Raw genomic sequence first — 27,873 nt, forward strand, 5'->3', positions numbered from 1 at the left:
CAATCCTTTCCCCCCATTTTACCGGCTTCTCCTCCTTCCCTCCATCGCGGAAAATGGCGTCTGTAGCAACCCCATTCTTCTCCCACCTCCGCCCATTTTCCGCCAATGCCCGCCCGAAAAACAGAAATTCACGAAAATACCCCTCGAGAAACACAAACCCTAATCTCAAAATCCAAACTTCCATAGGCAATGAAGCCACAACGTACACCCGCCTTCCACCGAAAGACGATTCCCTCCTACCGTTCGATCTCCCTTCCATCGAGATCAAGCTCTCAGAATCCTCCACGTCAGCACCGCAGGCCCCCACAAAAATCTCAGATCAAAGCCAATCTATTTCGGATTCTCATGTCGATGATTACGACGATGACGAGGAAGTGTTGGGATTTGAGTATGAAGAATCAGAAAACGTTTTCGAAGGTGGAGATTTTGCGGAGGAAGATGAAGAAGAAGGAGAGGAGAAGGAGAAGGGGGTCCCGGCAGTGATGCGGTGCTTCGATCGTGCGAAGATCTACGTTAAGGCCGGGGATGGAGGTAATGGCGTTGTGGCGTTCCGCCGCGAGAAGTACGTGCCGTTTGGCGGCCCCTCGGGCGGGGATGGAGGGCGGGGCGGGAATGTGTATGTTGAGGTCGAAGGATCGATGAATTCGTTGCTTCCATTCCGGAAGAACATACATTTTAGAGCGGGCCGGGGGAGCCATGGGCAGGGGCGGAAGCAGGCTGGAGCGAAAGGTGAGGATGTGGTTGTTAAGGTGGCGCCGGGGACAGTGATTAGGGAGTCGAGGAGAGGAGAGGAAGAAGGGGAGGTGCTGATGGAGTTGCTGTGGCCCGGGCAGCGGGCTATGCTGCTGCCCGGTGGGAGGGGCGGGAGGGGGAATGCTTCATTCAAGTCAGGGACAAATAAGGTGCCGAAGATTGCAGAGAAAGGAGAAGAAGGGGCAGAAATGTGAGTGCCTTTTCTCTATATCTCTCTGAAGTTGATGCCTTGTAAAGTTTCAAGTTGTAAACACTTTACACTTGAAAAGAGTTTCAAGTGTAAATTGTTTCCATGATATTCTGTTTGGCTTTTAAGCGGTAAGCTCTTTACAGGTAAACAGATTCTGTGTTTGTCTAACTTGTATAAGTGTTTACAATGTAAAAAGTAGGTATTCACACCACATAGAGGTTGGGGTGGTAAATCATGCCAAAATCTGCAAATCACATAAAAAGGATTTGATTTTTTTAAAATTTTTTTTTTTTTTTTTTAAACTTGATTTTTTTTCTTTCTTTCGTTTGGGGGTCCTGCGAGAGCATCAGAGCATGCACACACTGGATGGATTGGATGTCTTCCACCCATCAGAGGGGGCCCCAATGAAATCTGAAAGTTTTTAATGGTGGACGTCTCGTCCTTCCCTCTCGTGTGGTCCATTTGATGATCAATCAAGCTGTTTTTTTGGGGCCATAGAAGGGCATAAAGGGAAGCACATGATGGACAAGTGGATGTACCATTAATTATTGTGTTCTACCATGTATAATGCCCTTTTAGCTGTAAAGACTACCTGTAGTATGAAACATGGATTGCAGCTAGAGCTGGGCATGTCTCGGCAAACTTGACTCGTCCGACTTGTTCAGACGTGACTCGATTTGAACCGAGTGGGTGAGTAATCCGAACCAAGTAGACTTCGTCCAATCCGAACTCAAATTGAGTTGAGTTTGTGTCACCCAGTAACTCGACTCGACTCGACCCGAAATCCAACTTGGTACTAACTCGACCCGTGGGCGTGCGTGCGCGCACATGTCTGTCGCTGCACCCGACCTGACTTGGTGCCAACTCGGTACTTGTGACCGGGTCGGACTCGGTCCGGATTAGTACAGGCCAGACCTGGATTCAGATCAGGTCAAGCATGTTGGACTTGGTACCGAGTTGGGTCGAGTTCGGGTCAGGCCTATTTCAAAACCGGATTGAGTCAGTTCAGCCCTAACTCGGTCGGACTTGACTTTATGCCCAGCTCTAATTATAGCTAAAAGTTGTAATGTGTTTACAACCGGTAAAGCCTTTACAGGCAAATGCAGTATCCAAACAGCCCCTGCAATATGATTACTTGTAATCCTTCTACAGCTTAAGGATTTTACATGCATCTAAATGGCCCCTAAGAAGTGTCATGATTGATGATTTGCTAGGTAATGATGCTCAAGCTGCACCAATGGTGATTTTCTGGAATTGTTTCCGGTACAGGGCCACAGGCAGTTCCCAACTTTTAGTGGTCTAGATTGATCGAATGTGGGGCCACCATAGATGGGTTAGAGTTTGCATCCAGGAACCATTTAAATGGTATCAGTGCTACAATTTGTAAGATCAGTGCATGTTTTGATCAATCTCCACAGACTAACTGTTAGGACACCTCTTGGATGGGCTAGTTGTAAAAATTTGCGGCAATTGGCTCTTTCCAACCATTTAATCCATAGATTTTTTTTTTTCCTGTACTGCTGCTCTAAACTTTTCTTGATCATCCAAAGATGGGCAATTGTGTCGAATGATTATGAACATCCAAGCAGCTTGAATTTTGGGCTATTGTCCATCCATTAGGTCCACTAAGTGGTGTCCTGGATTTGTTGCGAAAGTGCACCAATCTTGGTTTTTTCGGCCTGATACCATTTACCAAATGTTACTTGTCGCCTGACTGATTATAAACCATTGAGAAATATTGGGTTATTGATTAGTTGGCTTCTTCCTCTTACAGATGCATCTTGGCTATGTCTTCTTTTCAACAGTCCATTTGCAGGCCAATTGTTGTATGACCAGTATTTCCTGCCAGGGGAGTTCTGTGCAGCATCCCCATCCATGGTGGGTGAACTAGATAACTGGTCTGGGCCGGATTGCTGAATGGTGGTCCCCAACGGTACAGGATGGTGTCTTGATAATATGAGTCAGCAATTGTATATTCCTCTTGATTGGTTTATGCATTTTTACTGTTTCAAACAATGTTACCTAAATCACCAACCTCCCTCGGTTTTCTGTTCCTAATCCTGCAATCCAGATTATGGTTCATTTGCGATTTGGATCTCTTACTTGTTCGAGATTATGGTTGTTCTATACTCCTAGTGTAGATGAAGTTGTAATGTAAATCTATCTTCAGAACCTAGAGATTCTACTTTGATTTAGGCAACATCATGCATGTATATCATATTATGCATCATTTGATATTAATGAAATGTGTTATCTATACTAATGATATTAATCATTTCATACATAATAAACTAGGCTGCATGTAACTAGTGTATGTACTAGAGCGACCCTACCCCTAGCATACCACAAATTGGAGGAAGTAGCATACCACATGCCTCTTTGCATACCATGTACTGGAGGAATACATGATCCAGGTAACCTCAGTTTGAAAGTGTTGCAGAATCTCCTAGACTGAAAATCATCAACAAGTACAACTTGTTGATGATTTTTAAATAGCACCGTCTTCAGCTATCATATAGTGTACCAAGGATAATACATAGAAGATCAGGAAGAAACAGCTCCGCGGCTGGTTTTTGAGTGTTATGGAACTGTTCTGGGAGCCCATGTAGTGTGTGGCTGGGCTTGGCTTTGGACTAGCCACAAAAATGAACATGGTCAGCTTGGAATTCACTTGCTTATTTTTAGATCTACTTGGTGCTTGTGTTATTGTCATCATCTTCATAGCCTTGTCCTAGCTATTTGGGAACGAGATTCAGTCTAAGGTATCTTGGTAAAAGTTCGATGACACACTGCCTACTTGACACCGGCTTTCCTCAAGAGGTGAGCACTTACAGCCTACAACTGCCTTCATTGTAACTTCTTATGCTTTCCTATCAATATCCCACTTGTGTAGGACATTTGTAACATGCAAATGAAAGGCCCGATCATGAATATCACATTTCTCAAAAATCAGCTTGATCTGCTTATTAGTTGGGGCCACACCTGTGTGTTGACTCAGGCTGATGGTTGTCCATTGCTTCCTATGGTGTGGGCCTTTTGGCCCGCCGATGAGCAGATCGGTCTGATTTTTGTGCCAGGTGATCTTTAGGATGGGTTCTATTGTTTGCATGATACAGATGTCCTGCACAAGTGCCATGTTGGCAGGAAAGATGGGATGGCATGCAGGCAGCTACAGGGGATCGGTTCTCCTCCTTTACTGGGCTGGGGACAATACGTGCAAATCAAGGCATTCCATAACGATAACGGTGGTCGTAAAGGCCACCACTATTACTGTTACGATACAGGCCATGAAGGGTTTCTCTCTCTCTCTCTCTCTCTCAAAACCTAGTTTGGCCTTGTAACAGGCTGTTATGGGCTGTCGCGGGTAAAATTTTCTGTTACGGCTGTTATGACCTTGTGACGCGTAACGGTTAACAGCCATTATGTAACTGTTTTGGAATACCTTGGTGCAAATGCTAACCAGAAGTGCACTACTATCAGGCTTGTCCCTTGTATAAGCACGAGGAATGCTGAGTAACTTCTTGAGGTCACTTTGGAAGTGCCTCACTTCACATTTTGAAATGAGGAACATGTGTGTGAGATAGGAGCTCTGTATCTGATTCCTGCCAGGCAGATTCCATGTCTAAACAATCAGGCTGACATCATCAGGGGGACCACACATGTACAAAACAAATAAACAGTTTAGAGATATTGACCAATCATCATCATCATCTGTATGCCTGTATCCCAATTACTTGGGGTTGGCTACATGAATCCTGTCCGCCATTCCACTCTATCAGGGGCCATACCTTTAGTTAAACCATAGGTCATCTGGTCTTTTCTTGCTACCTCCATCCACACCCTTTTGGGCCTTCCCCTTGCCCATCTAGAGCCTTCAACTTGTTTGTACCAACTCACTTCTTCTAACTGGCATGGTTCTTGGTCTCCGTTGCACATGGTTGAGCCATCTAAGTCTACTTTTCCTCATCTTATTACTTATTGGTGCCACTTCTAAAGTTCCCTTGAATGCATTCATTTCTAATTCTACCCTTCCTCGTCTTATTAGCTAATGGTCCAAATTATATGTACATGTGTGGTCCACCTTACGATCAGTCAGCCTGATTTTTGAGACATGGCATCTACACAGTGGGATGACCAATAAGTGGCTCCGGTTTTGCATGTATATTTCTCGTTTCCATGTGTAAGGTGTGTGCACTATACATGTGAGGTGAGTCCACTTAGCATTTCATATAATTGTAAGTTTGTGTCATCATCTATTTGTCACTGAACCATGCTTCTTCTTCTTCTTCTTCTTTATTTTTTTATTTTTTATTTTTTTATTTATTTATATATATATATATATATATATATATAATAATAATAATAATAATTATTATTATTTTTTTGTGGTAAGAGATATGTTAAACCTTGGGCTGATCATGTCCATTTTGGCGAGTTGGCCACGTAAGGCATCTCTAAAGAAATTTTAGAGGGCTCACTAGATGTTAAAGTGGGTACTGATATGTGAGAGACTTTGAGGCCAAATTGCAGGTGTGGGTATTATTCCAACATGCTTCTTGTTTTGGGAAATGACACAGAATTTTTTGGTGCTTCCCTTGGCTACAAAGGTGATCATGGTGAAGGCGTTGGAGGATGATGTCGAGGTTCTTTGTTTCCTGGGTTCCAAATAATTATAGGTTATAAGAGTCATGGAAGACTCTTAACTCAAAGGTGCCATTTGTTACACGTTTCACCACTATTATAGACTTCAATGACTTCATTGTTCAGGAGAAGTTGTGGGCTTCAAAGTCCCCAAATTCCATATTTGAAAGAAAATAAGCCCAAGGTTTTCAATAATGGTACCTTTCGGAAAAAGGTATTCAATAATGGCAATGGTGGCTGTTAAAGCCATCGCCATTACCGTCACAATAAGGGTTGTAATGGCCGTTGCAATCTTATTTTTTATTTTTTATTTGAAAAAAAACAAACCTATATTGATCCTGTAATGTAACCGTTTTGAATACCTTGAATAAGCCTGTTGTGAGATAAAAGTCAACTATTTACCTTTGTGAGTGGTTATGGAACCAAAGCCTGATGTCTGGGCACAATTGAATCCTGAAGCTCTGTCCTGAAGCCACTCCTTCCAGAGTCATATTTTGTGTATTTAATCAATTTTTATTATGTTTGCTATTATGAAAGTGCAAACCATTTGAAAAAAAAAAAGGAAAAAGAAAAGAAGAAAAGAAAGAAGGGCTGTAAAATGCAGGATATTTGTTATAACTAGCATGGGCAGGTAGAAGCATGTACCTGTCTCCATATCTTTGTTCGATTGCAGTTACTGAGATAAGTTTGGTGCTTGTTTACCGACAAGTAACAGGCATTTCTTGTATTTTCAGCAATATTCTTAAATGGCTTTTGTGGCCCCCACTGGGATGATCAGTGTGTTGCTGATTGTTTTTGGGTTTTGCTGAAGCAATCCTGCAAGTTGCTAACAAAGGAATTTCTGTTTAGAATGGAAACATCTTTTTGAGTGTTTTTGTGGGATTTCTTGTGAAGAAGAAGAAAAAAAAAATCACGGGACATACTGATCAGTGACAGTGGAGCGCATGAAAGTACAAACTTTAATAAGCAGCAACTGAGCATTCTTGTGGCCAATGAGACTCTATTGGAGCTGAAAATGCTTATATCTACAATTTTTATTTGTCATTATCCTCATTCTTCAAACTTGTTGACATAAATCGATGAATCAAAACATTATGTTCCTTATCTACAGTTTCTATTGGTCAGGTGGTTGGATTTGGAGCTAAAGCTGGTTGCAGATGTTGGGATAGTTGGTGCTCCAAATGCCGGAAAGAGCACCCTTCTCAGTGCTATAAGTGCAGCTCAGCCCACAATAGCAAATTATCCCTTCACAACTTTATTACCAAATTTAGGTGTAGTTTCATTCGACTATGATGCTACAATGGTTGTAGCAGATCTTCCAGGTTTGCTTGAAGGTGCTCACCGAGGTTTTGGTTTAGGCCATGAATTTCTACGTCACACTGAAAGATGTTCTGTCCTGGTATAGACTATCTCACATTGAAGTGCCAGTTAATTTGCTATCAAAGCTTTAAATGTACTTACATTATTTTGTTAAACGGTGACACGGCATATTGGTTCATCTGTTTCAAGAATTATGAGTTCCCAATGTTGAATTGTTTTATGCTGTGTTATGACAAATTCCTTATGTAGGATCCCTTAATCAAGATATTGAATGCATGGTTTGTATTCTTTTAGCAATCACTGAAGTGTTATCATGGGTGATTCAAGCAGCCGTACCTGAGGAGGTTTTTTCTTTTCATGTTAATATTGGGTTTATATAATTCTTCGAAAAAAGGTTTGTGTATTGTTTTGCCTTTTGGGTTTTGCTCCTCCTAGTTCAGTTATCTTCCAATTTTCCACACAACATATCAGTTCACGGAGTCTCCTACTCGTTAGATGAGCTGGTAGCAACAGTGTAGTGTGTGTGAGTGATCCAGGGTTCAATCCCTGATACTGTTACCTTTCAAAAAAAAAAAAAAAAATCAGTCCAGGGAGAACAGTTTTGAGCAACCTGCCTGGTAATGAGTGTAGTCATTAATGCTATTCCTTTTGAGATGATAACTTGCCAACAAGCTCAAGCCTATGATATGCTGATGTGAATATGGAAATCCCCTTTTTTTTGGTAGGAAGGGAGGGAACACAAAACACACCATTCATCTCTTTTGTACTTTATATTATAAGTAATGTAACTTTGGAATACCTCTTTAATGTAACACCTAGTGGATTAGGGACGCAGGGAACTGGAAATACATCATTCAACTCTTTACTATTTTATATTGCATTTAATTTATCCATGTAATACGTCTATTATGTAACACCTATCTGGAATCTATTTTGTATGCTTCCGGTACATGCTAAATCATACAAAAACAACAAGATAAAGATAAATCTGTTTCCAGCCATAGTCTGTATTTGCATCTAATTTTGTCTCTTGTTCAATGGGCGTTTAGTGCCATAGGGCAAAATCTCATGTGATTGAGTGGCCACTAGCATCAAAATCATTCCTCATTTTCTGGAGTGCTGGCAGGAGTTGCAAATCTTTTTGTTTTTATACTGGTAAATTTGGGGCTTTGGCCTTTTTGTAATACAATCATCAATGTTAAAAAAAAAGGGTATTTAGGGCCATGACAGGGACTAGATCATTACGCATTAGTCCTTGCACTTTTGTATCACCTACATGGAATAGTACGTACATAATTATGTATCCATTTGGTATGCTTATCTTATATGCTAAATCATTAAAAAACAATAGGATATGTCTAAAACTGTATCCACCTATATCCTGTATGTGGTATCCTGTTGACAACGGGTATTTAGTACTTTTGTCCTAAATCCATGGCATATTTATGCTTTAGTCCGGACAGGAATCATCTACAACACCTGTTTTACGCAGCTGCATCGAACACTTGAGTTCTCTAGAGCCCACCAAGCTGTATATGTAAATCCACTCTCTCCATCAGGTGCAAATCCTTTTTTAACTGTACATGAAAGAGATCATCCTCATAAAATACTCCTATGGGTCACAACTATGGGAACTATGCAGAACTGCTACTAAAACCTTTAGGCTCATGTGGTGTGGTCTGCCTGATTTTTGGATCAGGCTGAAGTTTTTGTCTTCACTTTATCCTGTTGATTTACAACTGATAAATGTGTTTGATGAATGATACAACAGTGACCCATACCTAAACCTATGGTTGGGATCCCATCCCCATTGTTCCCTCTTGGTGTGACCCACTTGAGTTATGGATCTGACTGATTTTTAACTCAAGGACCTAGGATCCAAGACACAACATGATGGACAGAGTGGATTTCACATATACAACTGGTGCTCCCCATAGAGCTTGGGGCCTCGTTTGGCACCATGGATTTGGATTAAGCATTTCCAACTTCCAATTTTCTTGATACCCTTGATTGCCATTTAGTTTGTCTGGATCCTCATACTTGGATTGGAAATCCCCTGGATTCGGAATTCTCCTGTTGTATTTGGCACCTTGGATTCAGAATCCCCCTGTAATCCAAAAATAGCCATGCGCTTAAATTATGTAGTATATTTACAAGAGTTTGAATTTAATTACTAAATCAACTTTAATATCCCTAATTAGTGTAAATATGCGATGTTTGACACAGTGATTGTAATAAGCCCATTGAAATATATATTTTGGCAAAAAATGATGAAATTCCAAGCCTCGGATGGGCAACAAGCATAAGATCACAACCGAGCGAATGACCAACGTTTTTTAACTGTTGATTTACATGGCCAATGTTTGGACTGCTTAGATCATTCTATTGATGTAATTTTAGTGATGCAGTTGATAGTCTGATTGTTTTGGGATATCATCAATGGGCCTCATTTGCAATAGATTAGTAGCCTGGTGACACATATGCTACACGTGTGACTCTTCCGCCATTAAAAATGAGCAAAAAAAAGAAGGACAGGATTGGTAATCCAAGCAAAAGGGAGGGATTGCAAAACTTACCAAAAGTGAGGATTTGAAATCCCCCAGATTTAGAATACCCTCTAATCCACCCTGCCAAACGACCGATGGACTCGGAATACCCTCAAATTCCCCCAAATCCACAGTGCCAAATGACCCCTGGGTGTTTTACACCCTGCGCAAAACAGGTGCTGTAGAGGATTCCGATCCCTTTAGTCCTATCCACCTCTTTGCGTGTTGCCTCTTGTATACGTGTTCTCAGACAATGAATATTTAAAGATGTTTAGTGTTTTCATTTTCTTCCTATGATAACGTTTCTTTTATGTTTATGTATATAACTAGGTATATGTTTAGCGAGATGGTTTGTGGTAGATGAACTAATGGAACTCTTCTTTCTTTTGGAGGCTTAGGTTCATGTTGTTGATGGCTCAGGGCAGCAACCAGAATACGAGTTTGATGCAGTTCGTCTGGAGCTGGAATTATTTAGCCCAGAGATGACAGAAAAACCTTTCATAGTTGCATATAACAAGATGGATCTTCCAGAGGCATCTGAGAAATGGGCTTCATTTGAGGAATATTTACAGGATCGTGGTATCCATCCATTTTGTATGAGTGCAATGACCAGGCAGGGAACTCATGACGTGATTTGTGCTGCCTATGAACTTCTCCGAAAAAAAATGGAAGTGAAGGAGGAACCTGCAGGTTTAGATTTTTTTTCTTCTTTTTCTAGTTCGTGTCTGAAGTCTTCTGTCTCTTCTTTTTAAGTTGCAGTTCAGTTTAGAAACATTCAGCTGCCATTTTAACCCCACACAAACACACACACGCACAAAACTCTTATTAACAACACATTTATTAAAAAAAAAGAAAAAGAAAAAGAAAAAATCAATCTCTTTGATGTAGAACTGATTGGTCAAGGTGATATCACTGAAATTCTATCAACTTCAAATAAGCATCAATGCAACATATTTGTCTTTAACAATTAGGTTTCTACACAGATGCTGAAATTTGTTTTCTAACATTCAGGTTTCCTTTCCCTCCTTCATAAAACATGTGATGTCGATCGTGGGAAATTGTTTCAATGGTCCATTCAACTCATATAGGAGCTTTGAGTTTTTGTCTTATAATTGTGGGCGATGTGTGCTCGTGGACCTTGATGATTTATTAATGAAAATATCTTCTTCTCTGGATAATCCTTGTTAGTATATTCTTCCACCTGTCAAAGACGACCAGCTAGTTATGGTCATGCACGTTTGTAGAAAACATTGAACAATCCAGGGCTGCTTAGTGTGTTTTTCATCTTTATATGCAAGATTGCAGGCTTAGATCACACCAATTCAGAAACAATCACACAAATTCCACATCCCACATGAAAATCCAAACATTCAATTAAAGGGGAATCTATGCGGGTCCAAGCTGACACAGGCTAGGACTGGACCAATAAAATTATAAACCAAACAATGTCAAAGGGAAATAAAATCAACTACTCATGCATAAAAATCAGTCCCTAATCCAAGGGATTCCCTAATTTCAATTCAAGGAACCCTAAGGTGATAAAAAGGGGCAAATCAATTAGGGATCATGTAATATAGGGTTAGGATTCATGAAAAACAGCTATGAGAGGATAAAAGAAGATAAAAACCTGAACCAAAAGATGATCCCGCGTGTGGACAGCAACAATGGTCCAGATGGACGTGTGTGTGATCCCGGCCGCACGTGTGTGGAGCCCACTATTCAGAAAAAGGCCACCTTGGCCCTGGTCGGCCAGGGATGGACTCCAAAACCTCCAAATTTCAGCTCGATCCGATGTACGGTTTGTGCGTGGTGCTCCGCCGAAGTTTCAGCTCGCCTGCGGGCCGAAACCTGCTTCAATGAAGAAATCTGATGCAACAAAAGGACAAATTCAAAGTACGGATGGTGGGGGAAGATGGAAAAAAAAAAGATGATGGAAGATGGGGGTGAATTGGGATCGATGTGGCTTCGCACCACGGTAGTTAGCCCTTCGAAAAGGGAGGGCTTCGCACCCACTTTTGAATTCTTCCACAACTCACAAAAAGAGCAGAAAAATAAAGCAGGAATTTTTTTTTAACTTCAATGAATGAAAAGAACTACAAAGGGTGCCTATTTATAGGGAGAACCCTATACCCAAAAACTCGCACCATGTGCGACACCTATTACTTGGCGATGAAGTAAACTAAAATAAAAACCAAATATGGAAATCTAAAGCGTTCACGATGTTCTAAATAATAACAATAAGCAAAATCTAAAATATAAAACCAATCCGACGAGTGGGCCACGATCATGAGATCCCACGGTGGACTTTTCTTGACTATCGGGCCATTTTTCTGAACCAAAACTTGACTTCTAGCTAGGAGGCCCTCCCTGGACGTCGTCATCGAGCCAGATCGATGGTGGGGCCCTCCTACGTACGTACTAGTTATGGTCATGCACGTTTGTAGAAAACATTGAACAATCCAGGGCTGCTTAGTGTGTTTTTCATCTTTATATCATCATATGTTGCAGAATTGTTACATCTCTATGTTCCATATGATATTCATATTATTGGTTTTCTGATAGACTGATACCCATGATATCTTTGACAAGCCTTACCCATTGCAGGTTGGACAGATCCAGTGAATCTGAATCATGTTGCGGAGACGATACAGAAGCAGCGAAGTGCTTCCATGAGTGACTTTGAAATCTCTCATGATAGCAGCTCTAATACGTGGCATGTAGTTGGAGCCGGGATACAACGCTTTGTTCAAATGACCAATTGGCAGTGAGTACTCAATTTCTTGATAGTTAACTTTATCGGAGCTTTTCTGAGTCAGCACATGCATGTGCAATAAAGCTCGTGTTTGCACTACACGTGCCAGCTTGTCACATAGGTGCGAGATCTAATCCATCCATCCAGGTCTGACCTTCTCAAAAATAAAATCTGTCCAAACAGCGTGTCAGCCCCAATATTGGATATAGGTGAATAGGTGAGAAAACTTACAGCCAATTTTTTCAGAGCCGTAGATTTGTTTTGCAAGCTGTGGCCCACCTGACTGGTGGATCAATCTAATTCTTGGGCTAGGGACTGATTTAGTGGTGCTGTTCTGAAGGATGGATTGGATTTTGGACCTATCGTGCGGTGTTGTCACATGTATGGCATGTACATGTTGCACACACGTGTGGGCATAGCAAACCTCATTTTCTCAACAATCTCATCCTTCTATTCTGGTGGCCATTTCCCCCCCTTTTTTGGTCTCCATTTTCTCATCTCTAGTTTCTCCCATGGTGTTCTTAATCATCTTATTATCATCATGCGTGCCTGCAACAGGTTAAGTGCAGAAAATTGCTTCATTGATAATTATATTTGCGATAGTTATGATAGTTAACTATCTTTCCCATGCTGGGAGCTTGACCAACGAGAATATGCCATAGATAAGGACCCATTAGCAAAATTCTGCTTCGGTAATGGAGGAGAGTTGATGTCGGGTGGGTAGCCAATTATAAAACACCAAGCTACCATGAGAAATGAATCCTGTTTTGAATTTTGTGAAACACAATTCACAAAGCTTGCCTGAAATAGCTGGGACAAAGCTATGATACTGATGCATTTATCTTATCTATGATTATTAGTTCATCATGATGGATTTGATTTTTGACCTGAAGATGTGAACTAAAGCACAGTTGCCAATATTTGACGTCACTAGATCTGCTTTTCATTGAAATTCAGACAGTCCAATGCCCATGGGCTATTGTTCATACAGGACTGCCCAAAGATTGGAAAATGCGATACAACAGATGACGTGTTAGGGTATTGTGCATCTTATCTATTGCTTTAAATGAACTGAGCCACATAGGAGTCACTGAATTTGACTGGATAAGATTATGAACCTAGTCTATAATGAGACTTGGTCTCCCTCAAGCTCACCTGCCTTGGTAGAACATCTGCTATAGTACAAATTACATGAGAATTCATTTTGAAAATAATATAACATCATGCATTTATCCACAAAATTAGTGTGAATGATACAATGTATTATCAGTATGCTTATTGTACACAGATTAGGGGTGGCAATGGGCCAGGCTGCCAGGCCTAGCCTGGGTGACCTAGCCCGGAAGGGCTCGGGCCACTACACCTGACCCAAGGGTTGCGTATATAGTAATATGAAGAACTTCGATACTCTAGACTCTAGTAGAGTGTGATGGATAATACGTAGGCACTTATTAACTACCAAATTGTGAACCCTACTTTAGATGGTGAACAATGTAATGATGCACATATTTAAGTCCATGAATATGGTGGATAATTCAATAGTGCATACGCTTGGTTGATGAATGATTTTATTTGACACAAGTGTACCATGGAAAAATTTTGATTCCCTAGAAGAGCATCACAATTCACAAACATATAGTCACCAATTGAACATGTGGCGTACATGTAACTTATCTTTTAGGGCCGGCCTTGGCCCGGGCCTCTAGGACGAGGGTGAGGGCCAAGGCCTCTTTAGCCCATTAGGGCTTGTGCTGGGCTAGGGCCAGGGCCAATCTTGGCCCAACCCTAGCCTTGTCCACTACCTCCCCTAGCGAAGGGCCAATCACCACCATATTTAAAATAATGGTGAACTAGCACAGTAACAAATGTCAGGACCACTAGTGTGAGACAAGTGAGTTCCCAATTACTGTAGGCTTACACCAGGGATCGACATTGTGCCTGTACCTTTTTGCATTGTTTATAGATGAATTAATGAGGCATTTGCAAGAAGAGGTCCCATGGTGTATGTTGTTTGTAGATGACATAGTTTTGATTGACAAAATGAGGAAAGGCATAAACATAAAGCTAGATTTATAGAGGGATGCTTTAGAATCGAAAGGATTTAAAAATTAGTTAGACTAAAAAAGAGTGTAGGGGGTGCAATTTTAGTAAGAATAGGAGTAAAAATGGGGAATTATTTAATATTGCTTACTAAGAAGATCCCAAAGTGACCGCTTTCGATACTTTGGGTCAATAATTCATGATACGGGAGAGATTGAAAAGGATGTTGCTTGTGGAATTCAAGATGAGTGTAATAAATGGAGATGTGCCTCTGAGTTTTATGTGATCATCTTGTACCACTCAAACTGGAAGGGAAGTTTCATAGGGTAGTTATAAAACCAGCCATGCTTTGTGGGACTGAATATTGAGCAGTTCAAGAACAACATGTCATAGGATGATTGTAGCTGAAATGAGGATGTTAAGATGGATAAGTGGCAAGATGAGGAAGGATAGAATTAGAAATGAATGAATTCGAGGGAACTTAAGAGTAATACCACTACATAATAAGATGAGGGAAAGTAGACTTAGATGGTTTGGTTGTGTGCAATGAAGACCAAGAATCGCGCAAGTTAGAAGGATGAGTTGGTACATGTTGAAGGCTCTAAAAGGACAAGGGGAAGGCTCAAAAGGATGTGGATGAAGGTAATGAGAAAAGACTTGATGACCTATGGTCCAACTGAGGGTTTGGTCCTTGACAGAGTGGAATGGCGGAAAAACATTCATGTAGTCGACCCAAATTAATTGGGATACGGCTTAGATGATAATGATGATGAGGACTTTTATCATCTTTTATGCATAATATAGAAAAAGAACTATGAAATAATATTAAAAAATATGAAAATCTGATATGATCAAACAATCAAACATTCATTATTGTATAATTCCACATCTTAATTTATAGAATATATTAAGCATTTTTTGCATCATTTTAATAAAAGACAAGCTAAATGTGGTCATCTCATTACTTCAAAGATTTCAATAGTCATTATCTGAAATTTAAGTTGAAAACTTGACTGCCAATTATTGAGTACCTTATCAAGAGAATGAGATTAGAAATTTAAAAAGATTTTCCAAAAACTCGAAACTCTTAAGGACGCAAAAAACAAACAATTGTATAATTGTGCCAAACCATCAATTTAAAGTCTCATATGGTTATATTATATTGTTATCAAGAATTGTCTATTTGTAATAAGGTTTGATATTATTAAATCAACGTAGTGATATGCACCTAACTATGTCCTGTCATGAGGCTTTTATTGATATGGGAAACAAAATACATTCTAGGTTGTGGTATGGCAGGCCCTTAATTACATTCCTAAGGGAAATCATTGATTAAAAGTTAAAAACCAAAGAGAACTAATCTGTTCCATGGCACAGAATAGAGGAATGGGAATTTGACTGTACTGACCTCGAATTTTGGTCAAATTACCTCGGGAGGTACTATGTTCCAGATATTCTAAGAGTGGCCTTCTGACAACTTTTGGATATTGTTTCGGACGAAAATGCCCGTGTCCTTGGTTTAGAAGTTGTACGGTCCTGGAGTGAATAAGAAGTTATCTTCTTTTTCAACACTCGAGAAAGTGACGGATTAGCTACTCGCCACCAGTCAATGGCTGGTGCTTGGTGGTTTGTGGGCCCCACCACCATGTATGTGTTTCATCCATGCCGCCCATCCTTCTTGCCATGTCATTTTAGGGCTAGGGCCCAAATATCAGCTCAATCTAGTGCTCATGTGGCCCACATAATAAAAAATAATGTGACTGTTGAAACTTTCTAGGCTCACTGTGATGTTTGTTAGAAGTGTACACTGCCCATGTCAGGACTCTTTGGCCCAAGGCGAGCTGGCTGACTAGGTGGATAGATCGGATCACCCCATTGTGGGCCTTAAGCTATGGTACCAATGGTTTGTTAGAAGAGAAAGTGAACACGTGGATACCACGATCCATGCAACATGACAACCATGACCCATATAACATGACAACTACGACCCATGCAAACAACGACCCATATGAGCCCACATTGATATATGTGTATAATCCATGCCACCCATCCTTTTTGTCGTGTCATTTTAGGGGTAGGGCCCAAATATCAGCCTGTTCCGGTGCTCGTGTGGGCCAGAAAATAGAAAATAATGATGACTGTAGAAACTTTCCAGACTCATTATGATGCTTGTTAAAAGTGGATACTGCCCAAGTCAGGACTTTTGGGGCCCACGGCGAGCTAGCCGACAAGGCGGATGGATCGGATCACCCCATTGTGGGGCATTAAGCTATGGTACCAATGGTTTGGTATAAAAGGAAGTGAACACGTGAAACCACGATCCATGCAACATGACAACCACGATCCATATAATACGACAACTACGACCCATGCAAACCACGACCCATATGGGCCCACTTTGATGTATGTGTATAATCCATGTCACCCATCCTTTTTGTTGTGTCATTTTAGGGGTAAGGTCAAATATCAGCCTGATTCAGCACTCGTGTAGGCCATAAAATAGAAAATAATGTTGACAGTCGAAACTTTCTGGGCTCACTTCGATGTTTGTTAGAACTGAACACTGCCCAAATCGGGACTTTTTGGGCCCACGGCAAGCTGGCCGACAAGGTGGATGGATCGGATGACCCCATCGTGGGCCTTAAGCTATGGTACCAATAGTTTAGTAGAAAAGGAAGTGAACACGTTGCAAACCATGATCCATGCAACATCACAACCACGACCCATATAACATGGCAACTACGACCCATGCAAACAACGGCCCAAATGGGCCCACATTGATGTATGTGTATAATCCATGCCGCCCACATTGATGTATGTGTATAATCCATGGGCCCACTGTGATGTTTGTTAGAAGTGGACATTGCCCAAGTTATATGGGTCGAGGTTGTCATGTTATATGGGTCGTGGTTGTCATGTTATATGGGTCGTGGTTGTCATCCGGGTTGTGGTTGTCACGGGTCGTAGTTATCATGTTATATGGGTTGTGGTTGTCATGTTATGTAGGTCATGATTGATATAGGTCGTGGTTGTCATGTTATATGGGTTGTGGTTATCATGTTAACATGGGTCGTGGTTGTCACTAGCCAATGGCTGGCGGTCGGTGCTCTGTGGGCGCCACCATGATGTACGTGTTTCATCTATGTCGTCCATTTATTTTTCCAGATAATTTTATGGTATAAGACCAAAAATGAGGTATATCCCAATATCAACTGGACCACATTAAAGGAAACAATGTTGAATAAGCGTGGACCATTAAAAACCTTTTGGGGCCATAAAAGTTTTGGATCAAGTTGATCTTTGGTTTTTCCCTTCATTTGGTCCTTTATGACCTAATCAACAGATTGGATGTCAAATAAACAGTACAATGGGCCTTAAGAGGATTTTAATGGTGGATATCCAATCACCATTGTTTTCCTGTGGTGTGGTCCACTTGAGAGTTATATCCCTCTCATTTTGGTATAAAACTCTAAAATAATCTGCAAAAATGGATGAACGAAATGGATGAAACACATACATCATAGTGGGGCCCACAGAGCACCGACCACTAGCCACGAGGCTGGTAGCAGGGGGAGTTGCCAATCCGTTTCCATCCCGAATATGGACGCGGATCAGAGGAAGCAGATTGGCTGGTGTACCTCACACCAGCTATATAGCTGTTGTAACGTCAACAAGTTCTGTGGGTCTGATCATGAGGTATATGTTATATCCAAACCGTCCATCCATTCGGCGAGCTCGTCTTAAGGCTTGATACGAAAACTAAGACAGATCTAACTATCAAGTGGACCACACTGCAAAAAGCAGTGGGAGATTGAACGTCTACCATTGAAACCCTTTTTGGGGTCACAAAAGTTTTGGATCAATATGAAATTTGTTTTTCCTCTTCATTCAGGTCTTTGTGACCTTATGAACTAATTGGATGGAAAATAAACGTTATGGTGGGCCCTATGAATTGTTTAACGGTGAAAATCATTATCTCTGCTGCTATTTGTGGTGTGGTCCAAATGATCTTTGGATATTATTCATTTTTTGGATAATGTTCTAAAATGATCTCTAAAAATAGATGAACGGTGTAGATATAATAAATACATCACTATGGGGCCATGTAACTTTGATCTACTTTGAACCGTTCGTATAACTCGGAGCTTGAGGAGCGTCAGTGCTCGTCCTCGCACGACACGTACCTACAATAGTGAGTCCTCGCACGACACGTACCTACAACAGCTATATAGCTGGTGTGTGGTACACCAGCCAATCCGGTTCCGCGTCCAACGCAGATTAGATAGCGACAAGTTGAGTAGCGAGACTCACTGCTGAAGTGACGTCACCAATTTCTGTGGGACCCACCATGATGTATGTGTTGTATCCACACCATCCATCCATTTGGAGATATCATTTGAGGGCACGAGACAGAATGAGTCAAATCCAAATTTGTAGTGGACCCCACAGAAAACAATGGGAAGAGTGACGCCCACCGTTGATACCTTCTTAAGGTTTACTATGATGTTTATTTGAGATCCAACGTGTTCTTAAGTTAAGACAGACATGAAAGAAGGTAAAACACAAATTTCAGATTGATCGAAAACTTTTGTGGCCCTTAGAAATTTTTAATGGTGGACGGCACTCTCTCCATTGTTTTCTGTTGTGGGGTCCACTCAAGCTTTGGATCCGACTCGTTATTTGGTTCATACCCTAAATTTATATCACCAAATGGATGGACGGTGTGGATGCAACACATACATCATGGTGGGTCCCACATAACTTGGTGACGTCACTTCAGTAGCGAAATCAACCCGTCAGTAGCTAATCCGCGTCCAGTCCAATACGGTCACGTTATCCCACAGTCAGGTAGCTGGAGGAGTCCAAATTCCCAAGACCTCGGGAAGGTTATTTTAGTAAGTCACATTATTCGACTTACCCATCCTAATATATGTAGAGATGAATGGTCTTATTGGGCCCACTGTGATGTATATATTTTATCCATGCCATCCATTCATTTTGAAAGATCATTTTAAGGAATGAGCTAAAAAATGAGGCATATCAAAGGCTCATGTGGACCACACCATAGAAAGCAGTGAAATCGAAAACCTACCATTGAAAACCTTTTGGGGAATAATTTTTTTGGATGTGACTCATTTTTTGGCCCATGACATAAATTAAATTCTAAATCCAATGGACGGATTGGATTCGATACATAAATCACGACAGGACCCGCGATCCTTATAACATGACAACATTGACCCTTATTACGTTACAACCACGAACTGCACACGTCACATGTAACCACCTTGACCCATATAACATGACAACCACGACCCATATAACATGACAACTACGACTCATGACGACCACGACTCGGGTGACAACCACGACCTATATAACATGACAACTACGACCCATGACAACCACAATCCATATAACATGACAACTTCGACCCTTGCTACATGACAACCACGATCCATTCGAAGGGTTGTGATTCACATGCACAATGGATTGTGGTTTTCGTCCAGAAAGGGTCGTGGTTGACAACAACAATCCATAGTGAATGTAAACCACTACCCTTCGAATGGATCGTAGTTGTCTACGAGTAAGGGTCGTGGTTGTAATGTACTAAGGTTTGTGGTTGTCAGGTTGACGTAATCAATAACTTGTTTATTTTTAAATAATAGGAGTCGAGGCCCACCAGTGAGACTTTTTCCCTCGGTGCGGTTCACTTGGGACTCGGATTTGTCTCATTTTTGGCTCATAGCATGAAATAATATGGAGAAGGTGGTGGATGGCGTGGATTAAACATATACATCAAGGTGGGGTCCACGTCACATGGCAACCTTAACCCTTATGAGCCGCACACGTCACATTACAACCACGACCCATATAACATGATAACCACGACCAATATAACATGATAACCACGACTTATGACAACCACGACCCATATAACAGGATAACTGCGACCCATATAACAGGACAACTACGATCCATACAGCCGCGACCCATATAATAGGACAACTGCGACCCATATAACAGGACAACTGCGACCCATATAACATGACAACTGCAATCCATACAACTGCGACCCATATAACAGGACAACTGTAACCCATATAACAAGACAACTGCGATTCATACAACTCCAACCCATATAACATGACAACTGCGACCCATACACCTGAGACCCATAAAATAGGACAACTAAAACCCATATAACATGACAACTGCGATCCATACAATTGCGGCCCATTTGGGTCGTAGTTTGCATGGGTCGTAGTTGTTATGTTGTATGGGTCGTGGTTGTCATGTTGTATGGATCGTAGTTGTCATGTGGACCACCAGATGAAAACAATAGTGATTGGATATCCACCATTAAAATCCTCCTAAGGCCCATTGTACTGTTTATTTGACATCCAATTTGTTGATTAGGTCATACAGACACAGATGAAGGGAAAAGCTTGATCCAAAACTTTTATGGCCCTCACAAATTTTTAATGGTCCACGCTCATTCAACGCTATTTCCTGTAATGTGGTTGACTTGATATTGGGATATACCTCATTTTTGGTCTCATACCATAAAATGATCTGGAAAAATATATGGACGGCATAGATGAAACACATACATCATGGTGGGGCCCATAGAGCACTAAGCACCAGCCATCGGCCGGTGGCAGGGGGAGTAGCCAATCCGTCACTTTCTCGGGGTTGCAATAAGAAGGTAACTTCTTATTCACTCTAGGACCGTATGACTTCTGAACCAAGGACAGGGGCATTTTCGTCCGAATTAATATTCAAAAGTTGTCAGAAGGCCACTCTTGGGATATCTGGAACGTAGTACCTCCCAAGGTAATTTGACCAAACTTTGAGGTTAGTACGGTCAAATTTCTTGGAGTAATTCAAATGATGCACAAACTCCTAATCTATGGCCCTTCATCTTTAGTGTCCAAAAATCATCGATCAAGCTGAGCTATGAGCAATAGCTTCAGTATATAGGCATCTTGTATAGCCACGTGGCCGTCGGATTACTAGCAAACGATGCATATCGTGTATCTTGGGAGGCATCAACTTCATACAGCCATGAAGCCTTGTTGCGTCCACAAGCATGATCATTCTAGCATTGCTTGGGATCTCGCATGCTAGAGATGATCTAGAGAATGCGTCAGACTATCTATTAGCGCCCGCCACTTGGTGATAGAGTCTTTAGCACCTGGTGCTTAAGGGTTTGCATCTGGTGCAGGGAGTCGAGCTGAAGAGAGATTGATCTTGGATCATAATGCCTATTGTTCTTGAACAATGGCTGAAGGAGTGGTGCTCTGTGCTAGGCATAAATGCTACAATAGGTTTGCACTTGGTCGCAGAGCCTTGTCCTTAGGGAAGTCTAGTGTTCGAAATATCGGTATCGCGTTACGTATCGTACCTGTGGGATACGGATATGTATTGGTTTTCACATGGGATATGTTGGTTGTATCACATAATGTATCGCTGTTGTTGGAAACATGGGGAAACATTGGGAAATTGGTAGAATTTTTCAATGAAACTTCAGTGATTGGTAAAAAAGACATCAATACACTAAAAAATCAAAACATTACAAAAAACAAGTGTACATAATAGGTTTTCTTTGTATGGGGTCCTAATCTATGCGCTGACAACTGAATTGATGCAAGTATATTCAAACTCTATTCATATAATTTATAAATGTAAAAAGACTTGTGGAAATACAAGCAATACATTCAAAAGTGAAAGAAGAATCACTAGATTAGGTTGCATACATGTTTGGACACAAATTGCAACCAATTTACGAGAAATAAGGAAATTTTGATTATTTTTTTTTTCAATTTTCCGCAACTCGGCCCATTTCCAAATCTCGAAATCGAAGCTCTCAATCCATGATTTTTCATGCAAAACATGAAAAATAATAGATTTGTAACAATTTGACATTTATTTAACGTGATTTACAGAAAAAAAAAGGATCAAAAATCGAAAGTGCTCACCGGATCGAACAAGTGGGATATATCCCACTACTAGTGCGTTTCATATCGCACAGGTGGGATATAAGATATATTGTGGGATATATCGGCCGATATTGTTGATATTTAAAACACTGGGGAAGTCTAGTGCCTAGCAATGAGGCTTCCCTTGGGAGGTCTACGCTTGGCGCAACACCTTCCTAGCGGGAGTGAGAGTGTTCAAACTAGTGAGTGATGCAGGACGGATGGCCTAGCCTAGAATGAGGCAATGAGATCATCAAGGAATTAACCAGAACTATTTAAAGCACAAAACAATGCTAATCAATCATAAGCTTAGTGAATTCAAATATTTAACTATGCTCAAATTCAAGACTAAATCACAACTTTTAGTTAGGTCTTATAAAACATTATTTGATATGACCTATGGAAGGTAGGACTTCCATCTAGCATAGGAATTGATCTAATTCTAAAGGGAATTTCTTGGTTTGTTAAAGGGTTTAAGAACTATGGTTTTGGGATTTGGGAAAAACTGGGGTTTTTGTGCAATTAGGGGGTTTTGGGGAAATTAGGATTTAGGTTTTAGAGGGTTTAGATGTGGGGTTTTTAGGGTGAAGGTTTAAGGGATTTAGGGTTAGGTTGTGGGTGTATGGGTTGGGAGAAAGAAGAACAAGGATAGTTATGGAGAGTGTTTGTTGATGGGGAAAGAAGAGAAGAAAACTAGAATGAAAGAGAGAGAAAAGAGAAGAAATACCATTTGATGGTAGAGAATGATAGCTTAGAATCACTCCATGGCATCACACCAAATTGCTCTAATCACGAGGTTTTACTTAATTACAAAGCAAAGAGAAAGAGATTATTTTATTTTATTTTATAAATTTCATATGCAATAATGGGCTAGGGTGTGGATGTCCAAGCCTTATATAGTCTCAAGAAAGACTTTTTACAAAAAAGACACTCTCAGATAAAAAGTTTCATATAAAGATGCTTAATAAAATAAATTTTGTTCCTAACTCCTTAAACTCAACAAAAATATAAATTAAACCAAAAAATAACAAACATAAAAATAACTAAATAAATTAAACTATTTCATGGCCCACGATTAAGATGTCCAATGACAATGATCCAATGGTTGGAATGGTCCTACTAAGTAGCCCACATGCATTTTCCTAGAGTGGGGCCTTCAAAGATGCATAATCATGCATGTGGGATCTTCAATGGGCTAGGCATTCGAATTGGGCTCACGGGGCCCCATGTATGTATCACCTAGCTATAAAGAAATGGGAGCTCTTATCATCCTCTGGTATACTTTGACTGGTGCTCGAATGTTCTCATTAGTGAGGCTCATCTCAACTGGGAGATGAACGCCAATGTCTAAAGTCCTGAGAAGCAGAAGAACTTGAATTGTCAAAGATTTTGCAAATGATGCGCTAAGAGGTATTTATAGTTCCCGAGGGCTTGATTTTCCTCCAAAAGTTTGTTACCCGGTTATGGACATATCATTTTGCCATTGGACGAAAGGAGCTCAATTCATAGAATCTCAGGAACTAGGTAGAATGATGCCTATTGTAGAAGAGTTTAAGCGCTTGACGCTCAGGCATTGACGCCTGTGCCTTAGCGGACTTGCTTTGGGAGCTTTGCACCTGGTGCAGACGATTCGTTGAAGGGTCCTCTTGTAGGATAAGTGCAAAGGGTGATTTTTGGCGCAAAGCATCTGGAGCTGATCTAAATAGGCGCTAAGGCTCCATATGATGCGTTTGGGCTCTGTTACAAGTGATGGCAAAATTGCATGTCAACATATATGATTAATATTTTAATGTAAACCCAAAGTATTGCCACCAACTTAATGGACTTCAAATAATGTTCCCCTCAAAGCATAAACGTGGTCATGTTTTAAAGTCGATGTTGAGCAAGTTCCTAATGAGGTTTTCAAAAAAAGAAAAAAAAAAATCTTTTAATAAGTTTTTCATTATTATGTGAAGAATTAAATTAGTCTTTGAGCTCAACATCATACAACAAAAAGCACAATTTGAATTGAAGGTATGTGACAAATGACAGTTAAGTATAGGTATTTAAGTTGAAATCAAATTCCAACCACCATTACCACAATAATTATTGGTCAACCTGATCGCAACTGTCCATCAAAACATTCCAGATAACTCATAAGCAAGTTTGGTGTTTTGACTGGTTAACAGGTCAGAAAATATTAAAAAAAAGCTCCACAGTTTAAAGCTGAGGAGAAGATCCACCATTCAATCTGTTTTAAAGGATAAACTAAAGCAGTTGACCCTTTCTAAAAGATTCTTAAAGCATCCACCAATTAAAAAATGTAAAATAGAAGCCAATAATTTAAAAAAAAAAGAAAAGAAAACAAGCATAATTTGAATCATAAGTCGAGAGTCATTCACCCAAAAAGGGTTTCAAAGTGGGACTCAAATAGTTTTTGCCTATGATTCGAGGTAAATCACTAATCGTGGGATTTTGACAACTATATGAAGAACAAATCATATTCTAAAAAGCATTCAAATAAGCAGAAGACATCACATTGCATTTTAGTGGAACAAATGTCTAGTTGTATTGTATTTTGATTGATGTAAATCATTATAATCCTTCTCCAGTGATACACGTGGTACCATATGGAATTTAGACTATGGTCAGGTTATTGTATTTTTGTTCTTTTCTATGCAGCTTGGTGTGCATTCATATCCTCATACAATTGTATATTTGGTGTAGGTATACAGAATCTCTAAGAAGGTTCCAGCATGTTTTAGATGCATGTGGTGTGAACAAATCTCTCATTAAACTTGGAGTCAAGGAAGGTGACACAGTGATTGTGGGTGAGGTATGTTTATAGAGTGCATAGGCGGGATCACCTTTTGCCTTCCGTTTATCTAAGCCATTCAATCTAGGACGATGAACCACAACAAGAAAAGGATACTCTGAAAGTTTGTTGGGTTGAATAAAAGCTCAACATCTTTTTCCTCATGTTTATAACGTCTTCAGGCTTCGATTCATTAAGTCCTATTTTTCCAGGCGTAATCTTTACCAAGCAGCAGCTGACAAGTAGTGCATAAAATCTCTCTTTCATGTCCACAGATGCTTTTCAAAATCTCTCTTTCATGTCCACAGATGCTTTTCAAGTTCTTATAGACTTGCGTCCAACTTGAACCCCTTGTTTGTACGGTTGACTTGCATTACCTGCACAGCTCTGGTGACAATTTCGAGTATGGTGTTGATAGTTTTCATTGCTTCCCTCAGATTGAGATGGTGTGGAGCAATGCTGCCAACAAATTTGGCCCTGCGAACATGAAAAAGGGATCAGGATCCATCAAATGGCCTCAGTGGGAGTAGCACAAGAATATTTGTGGCAGTTATAATTGCTGGTAACTGAGTAAACTCTGAATAATTTCTTTCCTTTCTTTTTTTCCCCTCTTTTTTCAAAATGGTTTTTTTTTTTTTTTTGAGTAATAATTACAGCCAATTTATATCTTCCCTTTATTCATGTATGTTTTTAGATTCCCATTTGATCATATCATGTGACTTTGCATGCTTACATGAAAATCACCAAATGCATGTATGTGTAAGGTTGACCCATCATTTGGTGATCTAGACTGTTTATTTCACGGACCATCTGGGCCCACTGTGAATGAGTGATCCCCCCAAATCTCCAGATTATAAGATGTTGAGTACCCACAAATAGACTTTAAGAGAGATATAGCAACATCCACGTTCAGTGGAAAATAGGCCAAAGATTGAAGAGTTGGAATCATCTGATCTGGGGATTTGTTTTCTTGGGACCCCAAATGTGTTGTCGGGAAGATCAGATCAATGGCCTAGATAGCTGAACCATGAGGCCCATTTGTGCAGAATCCTCACTCAGCAAACTCTACTTTCATTGAGACTGGGGACCCATTAATCCGTACATGTTCATTGAAATAATCAATTTATCAGAGGGGAATGAAACACCACAGCGGCATTTGATGGTTAGTAATAATTCTGTTTCCTTTTTCTTTTTGGTTGCTCTGCTAGTGTATTATTGATTCTTCGAATGGGAGCTAGTCTGTGTTTGGATGCACCACCGGCTTGAATTGCAATCATTGGCCCAATGAACTGAAAATGATCATATTTTTTTTGGAATGATGCTGGAAATGATCATATTGCAACTACCTTACCATTCATATCGAGGAACTGGACTCCAATCATGGTTAAAAGACTTTGGTGATTCGGATCTACTCGTTTGGCCCTGTGTCGATTTGCGACTGGCTGGAGTTGGGGCTGAATTGTCCGGACTCAAGGGTGACCGTGGCGTCGAACTGGATTGGCTCCCACCAAGTCCTAGTTACACCTGACTCAGATGAGTCCTAAAACCATGGCTCCAATTTGTTGTTATCTTACTTTCAAGTTGGAACTGAAAGGAATGTAACTGCAATTTGAGGGGGAACACGTTTAAAAAGAAAAAAAAAAGCTGCAAGTTTGATGACTACTTCCTCGCTATGAATAGCAACGTAAGTATATGATTTGGGCTGCTTCTTTCCATTGAGCTAATTACTACAATTCAATTGGGTAATGCATCCAAATACCGCTCTTGTTTCTTTGTCATGGATTTCAACAGCTGAACTCCTTAGGAATGGTTAGCTGTCTGGGCCTGAATCTCTAAATCTTTTGATTTGAAGGTGCTGCTGAAAGTTATTATTATTTTTTTCTCTGAGTAGGAACATATGTGAATGATTTGGAGCAGACCTGTGGAACAATCCATAACCCAAAAGTGGACATGGTCCATTGCAGCAATTGAAGGAGGTGAAGACGAGGCATTGACTGGTCAGAACATTCCCAGCAATTCATGGGCAGATTGCGCAAGACGCGTGATAAAAGGCAGAAGGAAACTGCCTAAAATATGAAAGGCTCGCTCTATTTTCAGTCTTGCCTTGTCATTAATACAATTTTCTTATTACTAGTAAAAATAGAAGCTGGTCATATTACACAATATTGCTTCTAGAAATTCATCCTGCCCAGTAAAAAACCCTCTAAATCAGGGTTACCCTAATGTTGTTCTTCTCCACTGTCGAGTCCGAGAGTCGAGTTACTGAGTTCGCCCAACTAGCCTGTACATTGGATGTGGTCCTCAGATCAAACTACCTGGTTCTAATCTGAGCTCTCCAGCTGTTTCTAATTTAAGTTGTAATAAGCATTGGATTGTCTTATTAATATGCCAGGACTGATAAGAGTTAACTCGGTCAATAATGATTAAAATCTCTTTCCATTTAGCCATTTGTCCTTAGTTAGGTTTCATTTTTTGTTTTTGTTTGTTTATATATATATATATATATATTGTGTATGGTATCATTAGTACATAGTGTCAGCCCTACAAAATGCAATGGATCTGGACCGTCCAATCTGTGGGCCGCATTTTTAAACAAGGCATCGCCCCCAGAGTTGTTTATCCCAAGGTCACATACACATACAGCATCCAGCATTTTGTGAGATTAGATGGGCTTCACTGCATGAGGGGTGGGATCAGCTCTATACATTTCACTTTGAACAGGAGATGGACATCTATTGGGAAAATTGGCCATTTATATGCTGATGCTTCCAGCCAGGATGTTTTGCAGAAACCAAACAGCCAACCTTTGTGGATTCAAATCCTTTTGCATTTAAAATTCAAAAAGTTTGGGATTT

The 27,873-nt window shown here is 40.4% G+C and overlaps 1 protein-coding gene across 3 annotated transcripts; it reads left to right on the forward strand.

Annotated features, from left to right (window-relative positions):
* LOC131231938 (GTP-binding protein OBGC, chloroplastic) lies at positions 1 to 27,402 on the forward strand. 3 transcript variants are annotated; one of them, XR_009164574.1, is made up of 8 exons: positions 1 to 943; positions 6,710 to 6,983; positions 9,849 to 10,140; positions 12,055 to 12,214; positions 24,931 to 25,039; positions 25,456 to 25,580; positions 26,065 to 26,870; positions 26,983 to 27,402. XR_009164574.1 is itself a non-coding variant. In XM_058228340.1 (7 exons), the coding sequence occupies exons 1-6, from the start codon at positions 54 to 56 to the stop codon at positions 25,546 to 25,548; spliced, it is 1,818 nt and encodes a 605-aa protein (XP_058084323.1). In that variant the 5' UTR covers positions 1 to 53; the 3' UTR covers positions 25,549 to 25,580; positions 26,910 to 27,402. The 3 variants fall into 3 exon arrangements, 2 of the variants coding, with proteins under 2 accessions (XP_058084323.1, XP_058084324.1); XM_058228340.1 differs by lacking the exon at positions 26,065 to 26,870 and having other exon boundaries at positions 26,910 to 27,402; XM_058228341.1 differs by lacking the exon at positions 26,065 to 26,870.
* The last annotated feature ends 471 nt before the right edge of the window (positions 27,403 to 27,873 follow it).

The sequence above is a fragment of the Magnolia sinica genome, chromosome 17 (assembly GCF_029962835.1).
Source record: "Magnolia sinica isolate HGM2019 chromosome 17, MsV1, whole genome shotgun sequence".
NCBI classification, from domain to species: Eukaryota; Viridiplantae; Streptophyta; class Magnoliopsida; order Magnoliales; family Magnoliaceae; genus Magnolia; species Magnolia sinica.